Below are 21,956 nucleotides of genomic sequence, written 5' to 3'. Positions count from 1 at the left end.
CAATCAGAGGCAGCACTCAGTGAGAGCTGCCTCTGATGGGTGAGGCTGTGACCAATCAGAGGCAGCTCATTCAGCAGGCGGGGATTTTAAATCCCCAGTTGCTGAATACTACACAGAGCAGTTCAGGAGAACTGCCGGCCAGACGCGGCTGAACTCCGGCTGCAGCGGAAAGGTGAGTACACATTTTTTATTTTTTTTTTACACATTTTAGGATGATTTTCAGGTAAGGGCTTATATTTTTAAGCCCTTCCCAAAAATTCATCCCGCGCTCGCCGGCAGCCCATTGCTTTCAATGGAGCCGGCTGTATTGCTGGCTCCATTGAATTCAATGGGCTAACATCATTCTTCTCTGCCACAGCTGTTACAGCTGTGGCAGAGGAGAACGATCTTTATGCTGACAGTGTGGGGGGGGGGTGGCCCACTCTTGCCGCTATTGTGGCCTAATAGTGGGACCTGGGAACTTGAGATGCAGCCCAGCATGTAGCCCCTCGCCTGCCCTGTCCGTTTCTGTGTCGTTCCCATCACTTTCGTGAATTTCCCAGATTTTCACAAATGAAAACCTTAGCGAGCATCGGCGATATACAAAAATGCTCGGGTCGCCCATTGACTTTAATGGGGTTCGTTACTCGAAACGAACCCTCGAGCATCGCGGGAAGTTCGACTCGAGTAACGAGCACCCGAGCATTTTGGTGCTCGCTCATCTCTAATAGTAAACCATTGGTTCTATTTAGATGCGATCTTTTTGCACGCCTATCATGCGTGAAAACATCGCTCGTCTGAAGGAGGTCTAAGGGTATTTTCTCATTAGTTTACCTGCTTCTACTCTATCTAGCTGTTCTCGGCAGTCTAGACGCTTTGTTATTGGTCTGGATGATCGCCCACACCTCTTCAGGTTCCAGCCAGTGGGGTCAATACTCCCGAGCACTAGCACTTGCTTCTATGCCATCCCTACTTTTGCCCTCCTCATGGTCCCATTGAACAGGTTCATGTTGGTCCCGTTCAATACTGTGCATATACCGTTCAGAAATGCACATGCGCATCTGCAAATGTGGCAGAATCTTTTGTACATTAGACCAAGCAATGAACGATTCATCACTAGAGAAAGTACAGAAAACAGTCATTCAGACCTTGTTAGAGTTTAGATATTTATGGACCCCAGGAGTGAGACTAATGCCCCCCCCCCCCCCATATGAATAATACATCAGCGATATATCTTTTTTCTACAATACACAAAGTAAAAAACTATTTGTTGGAGTGAATACAGTGTTTATGCAAAAAAACTATATAAAACTGTTTGTATACAGGGGCCACATTGGGTACCTGACACATTGGGTACCTGAATCTGTAGCTAAATGTGTCATGAAATTATAAAAATTTGGCTACAAGACCGATCTAAGTATATTTTTGTTAGCAATAGCTTTTAATATGGATGAAATAAAGAATCAGTGATTTTAATGTATTCCTTGTGAAACGTTGTGCCGAAATGTAATCCATTCCTCTGTTGCCTTCATCCTGGTTATCCACCAGAAGTCTCTGAGCACCCTCCCTAAAAGAACTATCAGCAGGAAAGGAACAGAAGCACCTGGGTGAGTGACTCTGCATTGTTTAGTTTAAGAATTTATTTATGACCTATCCCAAGGATACATCATCAATAGGAAAAATAACCAAAGTCCAGGAAAGCCCCTTTAAAAGGGAGGGGTGTAGGGGGAGGGGGTTAAGATGCATTTTTGCTTTGATATTTTATAAGGTTTTTTAGGTTCGCCTATTCTATGGATTTATGTAAAGTTTGTCAAAAGTTCAGTGACTGATTACTACAGCCCTGAAATGTACTTTTATTGATTCAGGCTAACTGGTCTTGTTCATTTGGAAGTATTACAGATAGAGATGAGCGAACATACTCGTTTAGGGCGATTTCGCAATCGAGCACCGTTTTTTTCGAGTAACTGACTACTTGAGCGGAAAAGATTCGGGGGGCGGCGGGGGTTGCAGTGGGGAACAGGGGGGAGCTCGCTCTCTCTCTCTCTCTCTCTACCCCCCCCCCCAATCCCCTCTGCAACCCCCCACTCACCCCCGGCGCCCCCCGAATCTTTTCACCCGTGTAGTCAGTTACTCGAAAAAAGTGGTGCTCGATTGCGAAATCGCCCTAAACGAGTACGTTCGCTCATCTCTAATTACAGATAAAAAGAAATCTATTGTATTTAAGACACTAACGACTTCATACAATTTGATTTGGCTTCAATTATATCTAAAGAACAGAAAATGAAGTGCACTCTCTAATTGACAAAGACAGATACTAATAAACTGAAAGGTAACATGCTTCCATATATTTACATATGCTAGGTGGCAAATTGGAAGCTCTCCAGCAGTCATTTGTATCAAAGTGTGACATTAAAAGTAACATTGAGATTAAAAAAATGAATAATTCTATTTATTGATTTCATTCTGCCATCTGCCTCATCATTCCCCGTTGAAAGAGGGGATTTGCAGGGGGGGGGGGTCATAGTAAACTATAAATATGAGCCTTGACCTATTCCAGAACTGTATTCCCTTGGAGGACTCTGAAGGGCATGAGCATAGACCAGCAAAACATGAGTGGGTGCTATGCGGATTGCTTAGAAAGGCCACTTTCTAGGGGGTTTCGTAAATTAGGTAGACTAATTGCCAGGAATCCCTGGTACTTTGTTATTATTCCTATTATTTTGTCGGTTGGGCTAGGAGTTGGGTTATGTTTCCTGGAACAAAGAGAAATCAACAAGTTGGAAGAGCTCTTCACCCCAGAACCAAGTATCGCAAAGGGTCAGAGAGATTTCATCAAAATGCATTTCCCCATGAACGACTCAGGCCAGTTCTCAGTGCAGCGCATGTACACGGTGGGCACATTTGCTTCTCTCATTGTCATAAGCACATCCAAAAATATTCTCAGTAGGAGCAACTTTGAGGAACTCCTGAAGTTGGATGCAATGGTCCAAAATCTAACCTCGAAGTCTCGCTTAAGGTTCGATCAACTGTGTGCTCAAGTCAACGGTCCCTCCTGCCTACCGACCAACCCTCTACTCAACTTGATGAACAGTAGTACAGAGGAAATCCTAATATCATACCCAGTGCTATCTAATGGGGATTATGTTGGACTGTACATTGGAGGGGTGACCCTAGGTCCTGGTAAAAATTTGCTGAAGGCTAAGGCGCTACGGTTCTTATATTTCCTGAAAGAGGATAATGGAAAAATCCAAAACCTCAGCTTGGAATGGCTGGAGCACTTCATGAAGTCCCTTCCAGGAGAAATAGAAAAATTACATCTAAAGTTTTTGAAGGTAAGTTAAAGGGGTATTTCCATCTTAGTCAAACAATACACATCTTCCATGGTGGTTACAGAAATAGTATAGAACAGACAGTTCGGCTGTTTGTTTTTTTTAAACATGCTGCCTCAGGCATGAGGAGGAGAGCCAGGACAGGGCCTGGGGAGCAGTGTAAATTGATGTGCAGTATGGATTTTAATCACTTTAGCACCATCGAAAGCATATAAACGTCCTGCAATCCTGAAGAGTGTCAAGTCCGCTCCATACCTGGTGGCTACCAGCTATTTATTACAAAATCAGAGTTTGCTCTGATTGCGGTAGTTAACTGCTTAGGTGCTGCAGTCAAAGATGACTGTGTGTCTTAACAGTCAGTGGGAGGGGGGAACACCTTCCCACACTTCATCAGCACCCCCAAAGCAGAATCTGGGGCTGCTGATGGGCTAGCATGGCAGCCCAGAGCCTACTGACGCCTCCCAAGGTTGCCACGCATAGATGCTTATCAAGCTCTGCCTGAAGCATGGCTTGAAAGGCAACATCAAAAATCACCATATACTGCAATGCTACAATATATAAAATGATTGCACGTTCAAGTCGCCTCCAGGGACTAAATAAAAGTGTAAAAAAAAGATTTAGCAAAGTTTTTTTAAATAGATAAAAAAGTTGGAAAAGAAACTCTTATTAAAAAAACAGCTTAACCCTACAAGGAAAAAAATGATTTACTTTTTAAAAAATAGAAAAAACATTTTAAAAACGATATAAATCTGGCATCACCGTAATCGTACCGACCCCTAGAACAAGTTCATCTGTCATTTTTACTTCACTGTAAATGCTGTAAAAACTAAAAACCACGTTATTGCATTTCCTTTTTCATTTCTCTCCACTTAAAAATTTTAAGTTTTCCCGTACATTATAAGGTACATGAAATAATATGCAAAAACAAGCCCTCACACCGCCTTGTCAATGGAAAAATTAAAACGTTACGGCTCCTGGAAGGTGGGAATGAAAAAATCAAAATTGAAAAAAAAAATCTCTATTCCTGAAGTGGTTAAATCTGTAGTTTGTCAATTTATGCTGAAGATTTTCACCAAAGATTTCACCTTTTAAAATCAGGAAATGAAATCAATGGCAAATCTTCGAAAATATCTGCACCCAAATCCACAGCGTATTTTCCACTGAGGAGATTCCGCTATTTGTAGGCGTGGCCTAAGGTCTCACCTCTCACGGTGGATCAATCTTTGGCCAAATCTAAGTCAAAAGTGTCCCATTCATCGGACTTCGCTGCAGATTTTTCCATGCGTGGGTTTTAAATCTGCTTCATGTAAAAAAAAAAAAAAGAGGTGCCATGTTGCTTTTTGATGTGGAATCTGCCTTGGGTTTACTCCACACGAATGAGCCTGATTGAATGCGGTTAAAATCCATGTGCTGATCAGTGGCGGCAGAAGTGAGATTTCCCGTAGAAAACTGCAGTGAAAGCGAGGATTTCTGCAGAGTTAATTAAAAAGAGGGAACAGATTATGGGACTTAATTACAAACAAGCTACTAAAGAGAGGTCCGCAATCCACACATCAATGAAAAGGAAGGTTCAATGTTTTTTATGACATATCAGTAAGTTCCATTTTCTGCCACATACGCTCCACATTTTCAGGAGACATGAATGGACGATCGGTGCTTTTCTGTTTTACATATGTAACCAAGTACAACAAATTTTCTGCGCCATTTGTACATTTGTATGTGATGAGACAACGGTTTTTTGAATCAATGTCGGAATTCACATTGCACTTCAAACACTGGATGCACACTTAGCAAACTCGAGTGGACAAAACAATTTCTTCTGTGCTTTCACCATTTTCCTGTAAATTATAAACGAGAAACAGCGCTGGGGTGTGGCCAAAAATGGAAGTTACTGATAGGTCATTTAAAAAAATTGGAACCTTCCTTTTTCCAGTGATGTGTGGATTGTGTCCCTCTCTTTTGTAGTTTGTAATTAAATCCCAAATCTGCTCCTTCTTTTCGAATAACTCTGTAGTGAGGGGCGTTCCGCCACGTTTTACCTCATTCCCATATCTGTACATCAGATCAGGAAGAGCCCGTCTACTCAGGAAGCATGGAGAGAAAAAATGTACATTGACAGAAAGCAGGAAAGGGAAAGTATTACACCCAGCATGTTATTGGTCCTCCATCTAGTACATACATACGGCAGGTTGTCCTGTATTAACAGTAGGTGATTTTAAAGGATGCCAGTCAGCATCTGCTTGTGAATGCTTCCAAATAATAAGACTAATCCTCTCTGCACCCCTCACAGGTTTATCACTCGACCTCTATCTCTCTTCAGAAGGAGTTTGATGTAAGCACAGAAACTGTTATCCCTTTGTTCTCCATCACCTACGTGGTGACCATATTGTTCTCCATACTGTCCTGCGTCAGGTAAGTGAATCCTGGGGCTGTCTAGATGTTGGTCATATGCTATTCTAGAAGGCTGAGAGAGCAGTATAAATTCACCTCTCATGATCGCACACTGGTGTCAGTGCCAGCCTTGGGGTAGATGGTGCCCTGTGCAGAATTTTTTTTAGTGTCTCCCCTCCATCACATACGAAAAAACCAACGCATAATGCACAGTTCGGATGACTGCATGTTTTCTGCTTATGCAGAAAGTTGCAAGATAGCAGTAAAGATGAGCCAGCATACTCGGTAAGGCGATTTACTCGAGAGAGCATCGTCTTTTTCGAGTAACTGCTGATTCATCCCTGAAAATTCGGGGGTGGGGGCGGCGCGGTGCGGCGGGGGGTGGGGGGGGGTGAGTGAGAGAGATCTCTCTCCCGATCCCCTTCGCAACCCTCCACTCACCCCCGAGCCCCCCCCCCCCCCCCCCGAATCTTCAGGGACGAGCCAGCAGTTACTCAAACAAGACAATGCTCTCTCGAGTAAATCGCCTTACCGAGTATGCGCGCTCATCTCTAGATAGCAGCATACCCATAGCAGAACAGCTCAGTGAATGAATACTGTACCAGAACCAAACTCATAACAAAAACAATTACTGTTCCAGAACTATGCTTAGTGCATAAATACTGCATCAGAACCAAGCCCAGTACATAAATGCAGCAACAGAGCCAAGCTCAAAACATAAATACAGCACCATAAGCAAGCGCAGTGCATAAATACAGCATCAGAACCAAGCCTGGTACATAAATACAGCATCAGCGGTAATGTCATAATCCCACCCCATTCCCTCGTTCTCCCCCTTCCTCCCTTTTAACACTTGTTCACCCAGTTATAATATACAAGATGACTGTAATGACTAATATGTATAAGTTTATTGAAATTGTGTATTACACTCAAGTTGGTTGAGTACAAAAGATATGTAACGTTTTCATTTCAATAAAAAAAACTGGAATAAATACAGCATCAGAACCAAGCACAGTATTACATACAGAACCAGAACCAAGCTTAGTACATAAATACTGTACCAGAACCAAGCTCAGTACATACTGTACCAAAACCATGACATTAATTCAGCACAAGAACCAACCTCAGTACACTGATACAATAACCAAGGACTAGAGATGAGCGAACGCGTTCGTCCGAGCTTGATATTCGTGCGAATATTAGGGTGTTCGGGATGTTCGTTATTCGTAACGAACACCATGCGGTGTTCTGGTTACTTTCACTTCCTTCCCTGAGACGTTAGCGCGCTTTTTTTTGGCCAATTGAAAGACAGGGAAGGCATTACAACTTCCCCCTGTGACGTTCAAGCCCTATACCACCCCCCTGCTGTGAGTGGCTGGGAAGATCAGGTGTCACCCGAGTATAAAAGTCGGTCCCTCCCGCGGTTCGCCTCAGATGCGGTGTGAGTTAGATGAGGGACAGTGCTGTTTGTACCGGAGCTGCTGTAGGGAAAGAATTGGTAGTTAGTGTAGGCTTCAAGACCCCCCAAAGGTCCTTATTAGGGCCACTGATAGCTGTGTGTTGGCTGCTGTTAGCAGTGCCATTTTTTTTTTCTCAAAATCGGCTCTGCAGAGCATTCCACCCTCCATTGATACTGCAGGGAAAGAATTGTATTGATACTGCAGGGAAAGAATATACGCAGTGCTGCCTTTTGGTGGAAAAAAACTGAAAACAAATCTATTTGTCCAGCCTCTGTCCGTCCTTACGCCTGTGGAGACGTGTGAGCTGCGTGAAGAACATTGCTAAATCATACGCACCCAGCTACGCTTTACTGCTGGCTTCGCCATTTGCTTTCCTTAATTGGGAAAAAAAATACCTGCTCTGCCAGAGTTATAATAACTCTGCTACCCTCACGTTCTGTGACACATAAGCAGGGACACAGCACAGTTATTAAACTTCTCATGTTCATTGAATATACGCAGTGCTGCCTGTTGGTGGGAAAAAAATGAAAACAAATCTATTTGTCCAGCCTCTGTCCGTCCTTACGCCTGTGGAGACGTGTGAGCTGCGTGAAAAACATTGCTAAATCATACGCACCCAGCTACGCTTTACTGCTGGCTTCGCCATTTGCTTTCCTTAATTGGGAAAAAAATACCTGCTCTCCAAGAGTTATAATAACTCTGCTACCCTCACGTTCTGTGACACATAAGCAGGGACACAGCACAGTTATTAAACTTAGATAATTCATTCACTAGAGGCAGTGGGGCCTTTCGTTTTCCAAAAAGGGCAAAAATTATATTTGGCCTGCAGTCTTGCGCCAATTTATTTCCTGCCTGTGAAATCAAATCACTGGTAATACAGCATGCTGAGGGGTAGGGGTAGGCCTAGAGGACGTGGACGCGGCCGAGGACGCGGAGGGCCAAGTCAGGGTGTGGGCACAGGCCAAGCTCCTGATCCAGGTGTGTCGCAGCCGACTGCTGCGCGATTAGGAGAGAGGCACGTTTCTGGCGTCCCCACATTCATCGCCCAATTAATGGGTCCACGCGGGAGACGGTTATTAGAAAATGAGCAGTGTGAGCAGGTCCTGTCCTGGATGGCAGAAAGTGCTTCGAGCAACCTATCGTCTACCCGCAGTTCTGCGCCGTCCACTGCTGCCAATCCGAATCCTCTGTCTGCTGCTCCTCCTTCCTCCCAGCCTCCTCACTCCACTACAATAACACCTGCTCAGGAGCGGGAGCACTCCCAGGAACTGTTCTCGGGCCCCTGCTTAGATTGGGCAGCAGCGGTTCCTCTCCCACCAGAGGAGTTTATCGTCACTGATGCCCAACCATTCGAAAGTTCCCGGGGTCCGGGGGAAGAGGCTGGGGACTTCCGCCAACTGTCTCAACAACTTTCTGTGGGTCAGGAGGACGATGACGATCAGACACAGTTGTCTTGCAGTGAGGTAGTAGTAAGGGCAGTAAGTCCCAGGGAGCAGCGCACAGAGGATTCGGAGGAAGAGCAGCAGGACGATGAGGTGACTGACCCCACCTGGTGTGCAACGCTTACTCAGGAGGACAGGTCTTCAGAGGGGGAGTCAAGGGCATCAGCAGGGCAGGTTGCAAGAGGCAGTGCGGTGTCCAGGGCCAGGGGTAGAGGCAGGGCCAGACCGAATAATCCACCAAGTGTTTCCCAAAGCGCCCCCTCGCGCCATGCCACCCTGCGGAGGCCGAGGTGCTCTAAGGTCTGGCAGTTTTTCACAGAGACGCCTGACGACCGACGAACAGTGGTGTGCAACCTTTGTCGCGCAAAGCTCAGCCGGGGAGCCAACACCAACAGCCTCACCACCACCAGCATGCGCAGGCATATGATGGCCAAGCACCCCACAAGGTGGGACAAAGGCCGTTCACCGCCTCCGGTTTGCACCCCTGCCTCTCCCCCTGTGCCCCAACCTGCCACTGAGATGCAACCCCCCTCTCAGGACACAGGCACTACCGCCTCATGGCCTGCACCCACACCCTCATCTCCGCTGTCCTCGGCCCCATCCAGCAGTGTTGTTCAGCGCACCGTTCAGCCGTCGCTTGCGCAAGTGTTCGAGCGCAAGCGCAAGTACGCCGCCACGCACCCGCACGCTCAAACGTTAACCGTCCGCATAGCAAAATTCATCAGCCTTGAGATGCTGCCGTATAGGGTTGTGGAAACTGAGTCCTTCAAAAGTATCATGGAGGCGGCGGCCCCGCGCTACTCAGTTCCCAGTCGCCACTACTTTTCCCGATGTGCCGTCCCAGCCCTGCACGACCACGTCTCCCGCAACATTGTGCGCGCCCTCACCAACGCGGTTACTGCCACGGTCCACTTAACTACGGACACGTGGACAAGCACAGGCGGGCAGGGCCACTACATCTCCCTGACGGCACATTGGGTGAATTTAGTGGAGGCTGGGACAGAGTCAGAGCCTGGGACCGCTCACGTCCTACCCACCCCCAGAATTGCGGGCCCCAGCTCGGTGCTGGTATCTGCGGAGGTGTATGCTTCCTCCACTAAAGCACCCTCCTCCTCCTCCTCCTCCTCTGTCTCGCAATCAAGATGTGTTAGCAGCAGCATGTCGTCAGCAGTCGGTGTCGCGCGGTGTGGCAGCACAGCGGTGGGCAAGCGTCAGCAGGCCGTGCTGAAACTACTCAGCTTAGGCGATAAGAGGCACACGGCCCACGAACTGCTGCAGGGTCTGACACAGCAGACCGACCGCTGGCTTGCGCCGCTGAGCCTCCAACCGGGCATGGTCGTGTGTGACAACGGCCGTAACCTGGTGGCGGCTCTGCAGCTCGGCAGCCTCACGCACGTGCCATGCCTGGCCCACGTCTTTAATTTGGTGGTTCAGCGCTTTCTGAAAAGCTACCCACGCTTGTCAGACCTGCTCGTAAAGGCGCGCCGGCTCTGCGCACATTTCCGCAAGTCCCACACGGACGCTGCCACCCTGCGCACCCTGCAACATCACTTTAAGCTGCCTGTGCACCGACTGCTGTGCGACGTGCCCACACGGTGGAACTCTACGCTCCACATGTTGGCCAGGCTCTATGAACAGCGTAGAGCTATAGTGGAATACCAACTCCAACATGGGCGGCGCAGTGGGAGTCAGCCTCCTCAATTCCTTTCAGAAAAGTGGGCCTGGTTGGCAGACATCTGCCATGTCCTTGGTAATTTTGAGGAGTCTACCCAGGTGGTGAGCGGCGATGCTACAATCATTAGCGTCACCATTCCTCTGCTATGCATCTTGAGAAATTCCCTGCAAACCATAAAGGCAGCTGCTTTGCGCTCGGAAACGGGGGCGGGGGAAGACAGTATGCCGCTGGATAGTCAGGGCACCCTCCTGTCTATTTCTCAGCGCGTACAGGAGGAGGAGGAGGAGCATGAGGAGGATGAGGAGGAGGGGGAAGAGACAGCTTGGGCCGCTGCTGACGGTACACCGGCTGATTGCCTGTCATCCTTTCAGCGTGTATGGCCTGAGGAGGAGGAGGAGGAGGAGGAGGATCCTGAAAGTGATCTTCCTAGTGAAGACAGCCATGTGTTGCGTACAGGTACCCTGGCACACATGGCTGACTTCATGTTAGGATGCCTTTCTCGTGACCCTCGCGTTGCACGCATTCTGGCCACTACGGATTACTGGGTGTACACACTGCTCGATCCACGGTATAAGGAGAACCTGCCCACTCTGATTCCCGAAGAGGAAAGGGGTTCGAGAGTGTTGCTATACCACAGGACCCTTGCGGACAAGCTGATGGTAAAATTCCCAGCCGACAGCGCTAGTGGCAGAAGGCGCAGTACCGAGGGCCAGGTAGCAGGGGAGGTGCGGAGATCGAGCAGCATGTACATCCCAGGCAGTGCAACAGTCTTTAAGGGCCTGGCCAGCTTTATGGCTCCCCACCAAGACTGTGTCACCGCTCCCCAGTCACGGCTGAGTCGGCGGGAGCACTGCAAAAGGATGGTGAGGGAGTACGTAGCGGATCGCACGACCATCCTTGGTGACACCTCTGCCCCCTACAACTACTGGGTGTCGAAGCTGGACACGTGGCCTGAACTCGCGCTGTATGCCCTGGAGGTGCTTGCTTGTCCTGCGGCTAGCGTGTTGTCGGAGAGGGTGTTTAGTGCGGCTGGGGGAATCATCACAGATAAGCGTAGCCGCTTGTCAACCGACAGTGCCGACAGGCTAACACTCATCAAGATGAACAAAGCCTGGATTTCCCCAGACTTCTGTTCTCCACCAGCGGACAGCAGCGATACCTAAACAATACGTAGGCTGCACCCGCGGATGGAAGCTACGTTCTCTCTCACCATCCAAAACGGGGACATTTCTGCTTCATCAATCTGTGTCTAATATTCCTCCTCCTTCTCCTCCTGCTCCTCCTCCTTAAACCTCACGTAATCACGCTGAACGGGCAATTTTTCTTAGGGCCACAAGGCTCACTCAAATAATTTTTCAGAACAATTTTTATAAGTTTCAATGCTCTTAAAAGCGTTGGAACTTTAACTTGAACCAATTTTTCGTTACACTGGGCTGCCTCCAGGCCTAGTTACCACTTAAGCCACATTAACCAAAGCGATTAATGGGTTTCACCTGCCCTCTTGGCTGGCCATGGCCAATTTTTGGGATGTACATTAGTACTGTTGATACAGCAATTTTTGTGGGCCCTCGCCTACAGTGCAATCAAATTAATTTTTAGCCCACCTGCATTACAGCTGACGTTACCTCAGCTGTGTTGGGCAATGCAATGGGATATTTCTATGTACCGCCGGTGGCTTCCTGGCACCCACCCAGGCAGTGGGTCCACAGGGAGTTAAACCTACATGTGTCCACTTGTAAAGAACCCCAGTCTGACTGGGGCATGCAGTGTGGGCCGAAGCCCACCTGCATTAAGCACGACATTACTACCTCAGCTGTGTTGGGCAATGCAATGGGATATTTTTGTGTACCGCCGGTGGGTTCCAGGGAGCCACCCATGCTGTAGGTGCACACTGAGTTTTTAATACATCTGTACACTTCTAAAGAACCCGTCTGACTGGGGCATGCAGTGTGGGCCGAAGCCCACCTGTATTACGCACGACATTACTACCTCAGCTGTGTTGGGCAATGCAATGGGATATTTCTATGTACCGCCGGTGGCTTCCTGGCACCCACCCAGGCAGTGGGTCCACAGGGAGTTAAACCTACATGTGTCCACTTGTAAAGAACCCCAGTCTGACTGGGGCATGCAGTGTGGGCCGAAGCCCACCTGCATTAAGCACGACATTACTACCTCAGCTGTGTTGGGCAATGCAATGGGATATTTCTATGTACCGCCGGTGGCTTCCAGGCACCCACCCAGGCAGTGGGTCCACAGGGAGTTAAACCTACATGTGTCCACTTGTAAAGAACCCCAGTCTGACTGGGGCATGCAGTGTGGGCCGAAGCCCACCTGCATTAAGCACGACATTACTACCTCAGCTGTGTTGGGCAATGCAATGGGATATTTTTGTGTACCGCCGGTGGGTTCCAGGGAGCCACCCATGCTGTAGGTGCACACTGAGTTTTTAATACATCTGTACACTTCTAAAGAACCCGTCTGACTGGGGCATGCAGTGTGGGCCGAAGCCCACCTGTATTACGCACGACATTACTACCTCAGCTGTGTTGGGCAATGCAATGGGATATTTCTATGTACCGCCGGTGGCTTCCTGGCACCCACCCAGGCAGTGGGTCCACAGGGAGTTAAACCTACATGTGTCCACTTGTAAAGAACCCCAGTCTGACTGGGGCATGCAGTGTGGGCCGAAGCCCACCTGCATTAAGCACGACATTACTACCTCAGCTGTGTTGGGCAATGCAATGGGATATTTTTGTGTACCGCCGGTGGCTTCCTGGCACCCACCCAGGCAGTGGGTCCACAGGGAGTTAAACCTACATGTGTCCACTTGTAAAGAACCCCAGTCTGACTGGGGCATGCAGTGTGGGCCGAAGCCCACCTGCATTAAGCACGACATTACTACCTCAGCTGTGTTGGGCAATGCAATGGGATATTTCTATGTACCGCCGGTGGGTTCCAGGGAGCCACCCATGCTGTAGGTGCACACTGAGTTTTTAATACATCTGTACACTTCTAAAGAACCCGTCTGACTGGGGCATGCAGTGTGGGCCGAAGCCCACCTGTATTACGCACGACATTACTACCTCAGCTGTGTTGGGCAATGCAATGGGATATTTCTATGTACCGCCGGTGGCTTCCTGGCACCCACCCAGGCAGTGGGTCCACAGGGAGTTAAACCTACATGTGTCCACTTGTAAAGAACCCCAGTCTGACTGGGGCATGCAGTGTGGGCCGAAGCCCACCTGTATTACACACAACATTACTACCTCAGCTGTGTTGGGCAATGCAATGGGATATTTCTATGTACCGCCGGTGGCTTCCTGGCACCCACCCAGGCAGTGGGTCCACAGGGAGTTAAACCTACATGTGTCCACTTGTAAAGAAACCCAGTCTGACTGGGGCATGCAGTGTGGGCCGAAACCCACCTGCATTAACCCTTTCCAGTCCACTGTGTGACCTGTGAAGACATTAGGGTTTAAGGCTGTACAGCTCCGTTGTTGGTAGACGTCCGTCGGGGTTCTCTTACTGTATATTGCCAGCCTCTCTGCTGTCGGAGCCTATCCTACGTGTCAGCTCATGCAGTACTGGTTTTAGCCAGTATATAGCGCCGTTGTATAACAGCAGAAAAAGAGTAAGCCCCCTAGGAAAACCATATACAAATTGGATTGGAAAGGGTTAAGCACAACATTACTACCTCAGCTGTGTTGGGCAATGCAATGGGATATTTCTATGTACCGCCGGTGGCTTCCTGGCACCCACCCATGCTGTAGGTGCACACGGAGTTTTTACTACATCTGTACACTTCTAAAGAACCCCAGTCAGACTGGGGCATGCAGTGTGGGCCGAAGCCCACCTGCATTAAGCACGACATTACTACCTCAGCTGTGTTGGGCAATGCAATGGGATATTTCTGTGTACCGCCGGTGGGTTCCAGGGAGCCACCCATGCTGTGGGTCGACAGGGACTTCACAATAGGGAGTTGTACCTGCCTGTGTCTATGAATTAAAAAGCCCGGTCTGACTGGGGCATGCAGACACCTTGACAGAATGAATAGTGTGTGGCACATAGGTTCCCCATTGCTATGCCCACGTGTGCAGCTCCTGATGGCGGTGGCACAGGATTCTATTTCTCATTGCTTCTGTACAGCATTGTGGGCTATCGCTCCGCCACTTTTAAAGAGGGTCGCTGCCTAGCCGTGCCAACCTCTGCAGTGTGTGCCTGCGGTCCCTCGTCATGGCAGACGCAATTCTAAATAGACATGAGCGTGGTGTGGCATGAGGGCAGCTGAAGGCTGCCCAGGGACACTTTGGTGTGCGCTGTGGGGGGGAGGGGGGGGCGGTTGGGCAGCATGTAACCCAGGAGAAGTGTCAGTGGAGTGTCATGCAGGCAGTGATTGTGCTTTGTTGGAGGTAGTGTGGTGCTTAGCAAAGGTATGCCATGCTAATGAGGGCTTTTCAGAAGTAAAAGTTGTTGGGAGGGGGGGGGCCCACTCTTGCCGGTATTGTGGCTTAATAGTGGGACCTGTGAACTTGAGATGCAGCCCAACATGTAGCCCCTCGCCTGCCCTATCCGTCACTGTGTCATTCCCATCACTTTCCTGAATTGCCCAGATTTTCACACATGAAAACCTTAGCGAGCATCGGCGAAATACAAAAATGTTCTGGTCGCCCATTGACTTCAATGGGGTTCGTTACTCGAAACGAACCCTCGAGCATCGCGGGAAGTTCGTTCCGAATAACGAGCACCCGAACATTTTGGTGTTCGCTCATCTCTACCAAGGACATAATAGAGGAAGATCATCTGATTGGGTGGACCTAATGGGTGAGATCGCCCCAGCCTGCATTCTCCGGTACCCATTCTACAAGTTATAAATGTATAATTTATACCAAAAACTGGCATAAATTATACTATGTCAGACTTGGCGTACATTTTTCTGAAGGCGCATGGAGGAGACTGGGATATGCTGATTACATGACGGTGTGCGCCTCTCCATGTATTAAGCACATGGTGCTGGGGAAACTGTACTAAGGCCTATTGCACACAGGCGTATTTGCACTGTGGGATCCGGAGCGAGCGTTGGCCTCCAGATCCCGCAGCAAATGCAGCCCATAGGACATGCCCACGAGCGAAAATCAACTACGATATTCCGGGGTGGAAATCGCAGCATGCCCTATTTCAGTGCCAGCCTGGCATGGCCACATCATCGCTGACGTGCCGGCTCTGTACTGCGCATGTACGGCTGTACGCCAGCCGGCACATCCACAGCGCAGAGTGAAGGCTCCGGACAGGTAAGCTGGAAGTCACTGCAGGGGCACATGGTCGCATCCCACTGTGAGAATCTCGCAGTTGGAATCAGACCCGTCTGCATTCGGCTTAAGTCCGATGTTGGAAATGCCGGGTTTAGTAAATTTCCTCCAGTGTTGATAAATTTGGTGCTGAGTCACTTTGTTCACCATCCAGCTACTGGAGAGAGATTGAAACTAATTGTGAGACTTTTTAAAAAGTCACATGTCATAATTGACTCTAAATTCTGGCCAGGCAACAAGCCACGCCCACTTTACTAGACACTTCTAACAAGTGGAGTGAGAGGCGGGACATATGTTCTTTTCGGCACAAATCAATGCTAAGGCTGGGCTTCCACAAACAGGTCCGATTCCACATGCAGATTTCCGAAGACCTGTGGCCATTTGCAGAAAGTAATTGCGAATGATCGCGGAAGATCGTGGATGCGAGCGTTTTTCCACACATATATACGCTATCCGCGGTGTATCGTCCGCGCAGAAAAAAGATCTCTCTCACTCGGCTTTTTCATCTATTTTCTTTTGAAGTTGCGAGTGTTTCTGATGCTCATACGCAATGTTAATAGCATATGAGCGTCGGAATACTTGCATACTCTTCAACGGGGGCCGTCCGCGCAGAATCTTCACTAAAATAGAGCACGCTGCCATTTTTTCCCGCTCACGGAATAGACAATTTGTAGCCATGAGTGTGAACGAAAAATCAAAAATACATGCCTTTCAATGCCCGCGTTTACCCACAAATCTTCCGTGCGGACGGTGATCATGGATTCTGCAATTAAACTTTGTTCGTGTGAGACTCCCCCAAGTTTGTCTAAATTGATTTTCATGAAAAAAGGTGCAACTTACACCAGAATTCTGCCCCAACACCCGCAATAAACGTGCGCCAATATTTACTTCTCCCCTTCATTCCGCTTTGGATATTATATAAATCACTTTAGTAATTCTGAAATGAACAAAAAAATTCTCTGTGCTTTGTTTTAGCCTAGACAATGTAAGAAATAAGATTTGGCTGACCACCATCGGAGTGCTGTCCCCCGGATTAGCCATTCTGACCAGTTTCGGGTTGCTGTTATTGTGTGGAGCCCCATTTGCTAGGACAGTTGCAAATGCGCCCTTTCTTATCCTTGGTAAGAAAAAACTGTCACTTTACTGTTCTGTGTTTATAAAATGTGTAAGAAAAGTATTAATTCAAGTTGGTTCCTGTCCCCAGAGGAGCTTATCGTCTACTGTACATTCTCTTGCGCAATGTCTTTTAAGCGATAATCGTTGTGTGCATTTAGCAAGGTGATCGCTCAAGTTTTGAGCGATCACTTTGCGCTCCGAGCGGGTATACAGAAGACAAATGAGGCTGCTTGTCTTCTGCATCCAGCTCTTCTCTTCTCAGAGTATAACAGCTGAGCGCTCCGACTGGGGTATACAGAACACAGGTGGACCGCTGTGTTCTTCATACCCCGACTGTTCACAGAGTGCTCAGCTGGTATACAGCTGTGCGCTCCGTGCAGGGTATGAAGAGCACAGCTGGACTGCTTGTGTTCAGGGAGCGGGATACAACTGAAACAATAGTATCAGCTGTATCCCACTGTGTACACCTGATAAGGCTAATTGTTCTCTTTCAGCATGCTGAAAGAGAACGATCAACGATTCATTGACGAAACCTGACGATGTCAGTGCAGTTAGACCCAACGATTCTCACTCAAAAGACGGCTTTGAGCGATTTTTGAGCGAGAATCGTTGAGTCTTAATGGGCCTTTAGACCAGCAAGATCTGTTGATTCACTATCCTAACAAAAGGAACTGCAGACCTGAGCAAGATATTAAAAATTTCATAGAGTTTCTTAGGCGCATATCACATCGGATACTCTCCACGACATACTTTCTACTAATGTCTGATCAACTTCAGTTGGTATTTCCCTCCATTCATCCTGCAAGCATCTGGCATTGCGACTCAATTAGCATACCAGGACAGGACGTCCCATAACAGGAGCAGCGAGTGCAGGAGCAGTGCAGCTCTCTCATTGATTGCAATAGCAGTGAAGCCAGCACCCGTACTTCCTCCCCTGTCCGCTGATGATGACATCGGACCCACTGCACTGGACAGTAGATAGGTCATCAGTTGACACCAGCCCAGACAACCCCTTTAATATTGTATGTAGCCTGATGGCACTGGCTTTAATATGTTTAGTTACATATTTGGCATTATTTATATAGAACCAACATATTTCACAGCGCTCTTCCCATCCTTGACCATTCATATAATGGAACTCACAATTTCATATCCCGATCACAGAATGTCTGGATCCTTCGTTGACTGATTCTGTAGTAAATAACACAGTAGTTGCTCTCCCTTTTTTCTTGTCATAGGCGTCGGGGTGGACAATATGTTCATTATAATCTCCTGTTGGCAGCAAACGAAGGTGACGAGTACACTAGAAGAACGAATGGCTGACACATACCAGGAAGCGGCGGTGTCCATCACCATCACTACTCTGACGGATGTCCTTGCATTCTACATCGGGATAATGACCCACTTCCCCTCTGTGCAATCCTTCTGCATCTACACGGGAACTGCGCTGGTCTTCTGCTATATCTACTGCATAACTTTCTTTGGCGCAGTATTGGCTTTGAACGGGATACATGAGAACAACAACCGGCATTGGTTAATTTGTATGAAAGTGGACGATAAAAAGGACGATAAAAAGAGCCCGTTGTATAATGCGTGTTGTGTTGGGGGATCGTACGACCCAACCCGGGAGACTGAAGTTGAACATCCAATCACTGTATTCTTTTATAGGTACTACGGCCCACTTCTTACAAAACTGTGGCCAAAGGTAGTCGTGTTAGTCGTGTATCTGTTATATTTATCTGCCAGTATTTATGGGTGCGTTCAGATACAAGATGGAATCGATATTCGAAGTTTGGCTAATGCCAATTCTTCCTTGACCGAATTTTATGATGTAGAAGCTTTATATTTTTCTAAGTATGGTCCAACGATTATGGTGGTTGTGACGAATAAAGCCGATTACTGGGATATAGAGACTAGGGAGATCATTGAAGCTTGCATGCAAGAGTTAGAAAAGGACCGCTATATAGCCAAGGACTATACTACGTCTTGGTTGAGAACATATGACAAAATCGCAAAGGAGGAAAATCTGAACATAAGCACCAAGGAGAATTTCATGAAACATTTAAATCGACTTTATCTAAATTTTTCTCAATTTAAACAGGACATCAAAATGGATGGTTATGAGATTAAGACCTCCAGGTTCTTCATCCAGGCCGTTAGTATAGTCACCGTGGATGATGGTAAAAACATGTTAAACCACTTACGAGACGTCACAGCCAATTGCAATGTGGAAGTGTTCGTCTATCACCCCTTATTCATATACCTGGACCAGTACATTGTAATCATCCAAAACACAATTCAAAATATCATAGTCGCGACGGTGGTCATGCTGGTCATTTCGGTTCTGTTCATACCGGACCCGTTATGCTCCTTGTGGGTGACATTTGCAATTGCATCCATTATAGCTGGTGTGACCGGCTTCATGTCCTTCTGGAAGGTCAACTTAGACTCAATCTCGATGATAAATCTGGTTATCTGCATTGGGTTTTCTGTCGATTTTTCAGCTCATATTGTATATGCGAGTGTTGCTAGTCGGAAGCCAAACGCAAACCAGAGAGTGATTGATGCCCTGCATGTCCTGGGCTACCCTGTCGTACAAGGGGCTCTGTCAACAATTTTAGGCATTGCTGCACTTTCTGCGGCCCAAAGTTATATCTTCAGAACTTTTTTTAAGATCATGCTCCTCGTTATCACATTTGGGGCACTTCATGGGTTGGTATTTATACCCGTGTTTTTAATGGCAGTAGGAGCTTGCAGAGAAACAGACAACGGCAAAGTAGAGCCTGAAAATGCCGAAGATAAAAGTACTAAAGTTTTGCCGCCTGCGGTTATTTATAAAGTTCATCCTTTAGCGTCTGAAATCCAAATGAGAAGACCAGAAATGAGTTTGCCAGGGTATGCCATTTCAACATCCAATGTGAGGGACTATAGTAGTCTGGATGGGAATTGCTTCTGTATGAGTTGGCAGGGAAGCATTTACTCTGTTCATCCAGATGCCAAACAAATAGGCAATGATCATGCCAACAGGCTGGTGGAGTATAGAAGGAGAATGCTCGAAGTTTACCTGGACCATTAAACTGATCATGACTGTCACTGAGTATCATCGGTGGTGGTCAATACAAAATGTATACACAAGTTATGGGCTTCTGGAGCCAAAAATTACACAATTGTGCAATTATGTTAGTGTTTTCTCGTGATTCTCATATCAAACTGAAAATAATTTACAGTTACTACATGCTGCAGAGGTCTAGCTTAGAGACGTTTTACACAGGACGACCGTCGGGCACTTCAGCGTCCAAAAGCCATTCCAACAATTATCACTCCTATGCCTTCTTAATGGAGCGAGGATTGCTCAGTGAATGGAGGCTGGCAGGCCGGAATGAGCTCCTTCCCATCCGCCTTCATTTTCAGTATGCAGGCCGTCGTTGATAGATAGATAAATGACAGACTGCTTGTATAGGCTGATCGTCATTTGATTTTTATGCATGCAGAAACCAAATGACAGATTAAACATCGCTCGTTCAGTCACTGCTGCCACTTATATTGAACGATCACGGCTCAGTTTCTCGCTGGATCGTGTAAAACGGCTCTTAGTTTGCCTTCTACTAACAAGCCAAACCTTATAGGGTAGTTCCCAAATAGTATAGCCCAAATAACGCTGCAAGAGCGTTACCCTAATAACTCCATCTAATAGACTGCTACTCAGCCGCATCGACGCCATGCATGTGCATGATCACTCAGAGCGGTGCACACAGATTGCAGTGGAATGCATGACATTTCTAGTGGGCGGAGCTAGAGATGTCACTACGGATGGAAAGGGAGCGAGGCCGGACTACAGACAGAGGTGGACTGCCTATTGGACGGTCCAGGGTTAATTTGCATATGGCGTGAAACACTATCGAGGAGGGATATCTCAGCAATGGAAGCAGACTGGAAACTGATAGAGGTATTTTTGGATTCATCATAACAGCACATGGAGCCACGTCATCTTCCCGCATCACTATAATTAGGTGACAGCCCCCTCCTTTCCTCATACCTCCTCTTCTACATACACTAGTAATGGAGGAGAGACAAAATAAATGTCCCAGGAACACATATGATTTTTTTTTTCCCTTTGAATTGCTATATGGAAAATAATGGGATCTAGACAGAGGAGCGGATGGCGGTCTGCGGTTCCAGTATCTATTTAGTTTTATCACTTTGGAATCCCTATAAAAGTAGTAACAGCAAAAAAGACTCCTCGCTACAGCTCAATCTATTATATTAGGAATACCAATAATACTACTAGTACCTGGAAAGAAAGAAAAAAGGCTACCAAGTGGCAAAAGCTGAAATTACCAAATCTGTTTCATTTTGTTTGTGTGTGCAATGATGTAATCATTATTAGTAGGCGGATCACTTTCTTATTGTATGTTCTTTAGTTATTGTGTAATATTCTACATGTAAACTGTCACTTTACGACGTGATCGGCGTCTTTGCCGACGTCCAACTGATTTTCTTTGATACAAATAAATACGGACACAGTTCAGCGACTGGTCGTCTCTTCTATTCTCTTTATAATAGAACGAGAACACCTGCAAAGTCGTCATGCAAAATCCTACACAGTGTTTGTACATGTTGCAAAGTCGTATTTCCAACCAAAAAAACCTGATTTTCCTTGGAACGTGGCCTGGGGTCCCTTGAGAGTCAGCAATTACTAGGAACTGTCAACCAAGAAGGCAAATCAGTCAGAACCCTTAGCCACAGCTTAAAACGGGGGTTGATGAGGTGCTTCACCCTTGTGGAGGTATTAAGATGACCTGTGTTACATTTGTTATTCAGGGGTTAATAGTGAGTAGTCTAAATATCGTAAAAGCAGGGTGTCCTTGATACTGGGGGCTTGAGTGCCTTCTGAAGAACATATTTAGTCATTGTATCCGCATTCCTCAAGGCCCTTTTACATGGGTTGACAGCCTTTCAAATGCCTGCACTTGTAGTTCTTGTATTTTGCAAATAAAAGAACTACAAGTTGAAGGAAACCAATATGGCTCGACAAGACTTTAAGGGGGGGGGGGGGGGTCTATAAGCGAGAAAAAGAAAGTGTTTAAATTACTACAACAAGAAGGCAGTGAAGAAGCGCTGAAAACATACAGCAAGAAAAATAAATTATGTAAAGAAAAGAGCAAAATTGCCAAGGAGGAGGCAGAGAGACTGATCGCCAACAGAGAGCAAAAATAACCCTAAACTATTTTTCAATTATATAAACGGTAAAAGGAATC

At 47.2% G+C, this 21,956-nt stretch overlaps 1 protein-coding gene across 1 annotated transcript; it reads left to right on the top strand.

The window, feature by feature from the left end:
• Positions 1 to 2,552: 2,552 nt before the first annotated feature.
• On the top strand, positions 2,553 to 21,212 carry LOC136590895 (patched domain-containing protein 3-like). Its single transcript, XM_066588416.1, has 4 exons — positions 2,553 to 3,311; positions 5,599 to 5,720; positions 16,558 to 16,703; positions 17,937 to 21,212. Exons 1-4 carry the CDS (start codon positions 2,568 to 2,570, stop codon positions 19,772 to 19,774), a joined length of 2,850 nt encoding a protein of 949 aa, XP_066444513.1. The 5' UTR covers positions 2,553 to 2,567; the 3' UTR covers positions 19,775 to 21,212.
• The last annotated feature ends 744 nt before the right edge of the window (positions 21,213 to 21,956 follow it).

The sequence above is a fragment of the Eleutherodactylus coqui genome, unplaced genomic scaffold (genome assembly GCF_035609145.1).
Source record: "Eleutherodactylus coqui strain aEleCoq1 unplaced genomic scaffold, aEleCoq1.hap1 HAP1_SCAFFOLD_53, whole genome shotgun sequence".
In the NCBI taxonomy this organism is placed as follows: Eukaryota; Metazoa; Chordata; class Amphibia; order Anura; family Eleutherodactylidae; genus Eleutherodactylus; species Eleutherodactylus coqui.
This window is presented reverse-complemented; position numbering and strand designations above follow the sequence as displayed.

Coding starts and splice junctions, on each gene's coding strand:
- LOC136590895 (XM_066588416.1), top strand. CDS start 2,568: ATGAGCATAGACCAGCAAAACATGAGTGGGTGCTATGCGGATTGCTTA. Junction 3,312..5,598: donor TACATCTAAAGTTTTTGAAG/GTAAGTTAAAGG, acceptor CACCCCTCACAG/GTTTATCACTCGACCTCTAT. Junction 16,704..17,936: donor TGCGCCCTTTCTTATCCTTG/GTAAGAAAAAAC, acceptor TTCTTGTCATAG/GCGTCGGGGTGGACAATATG.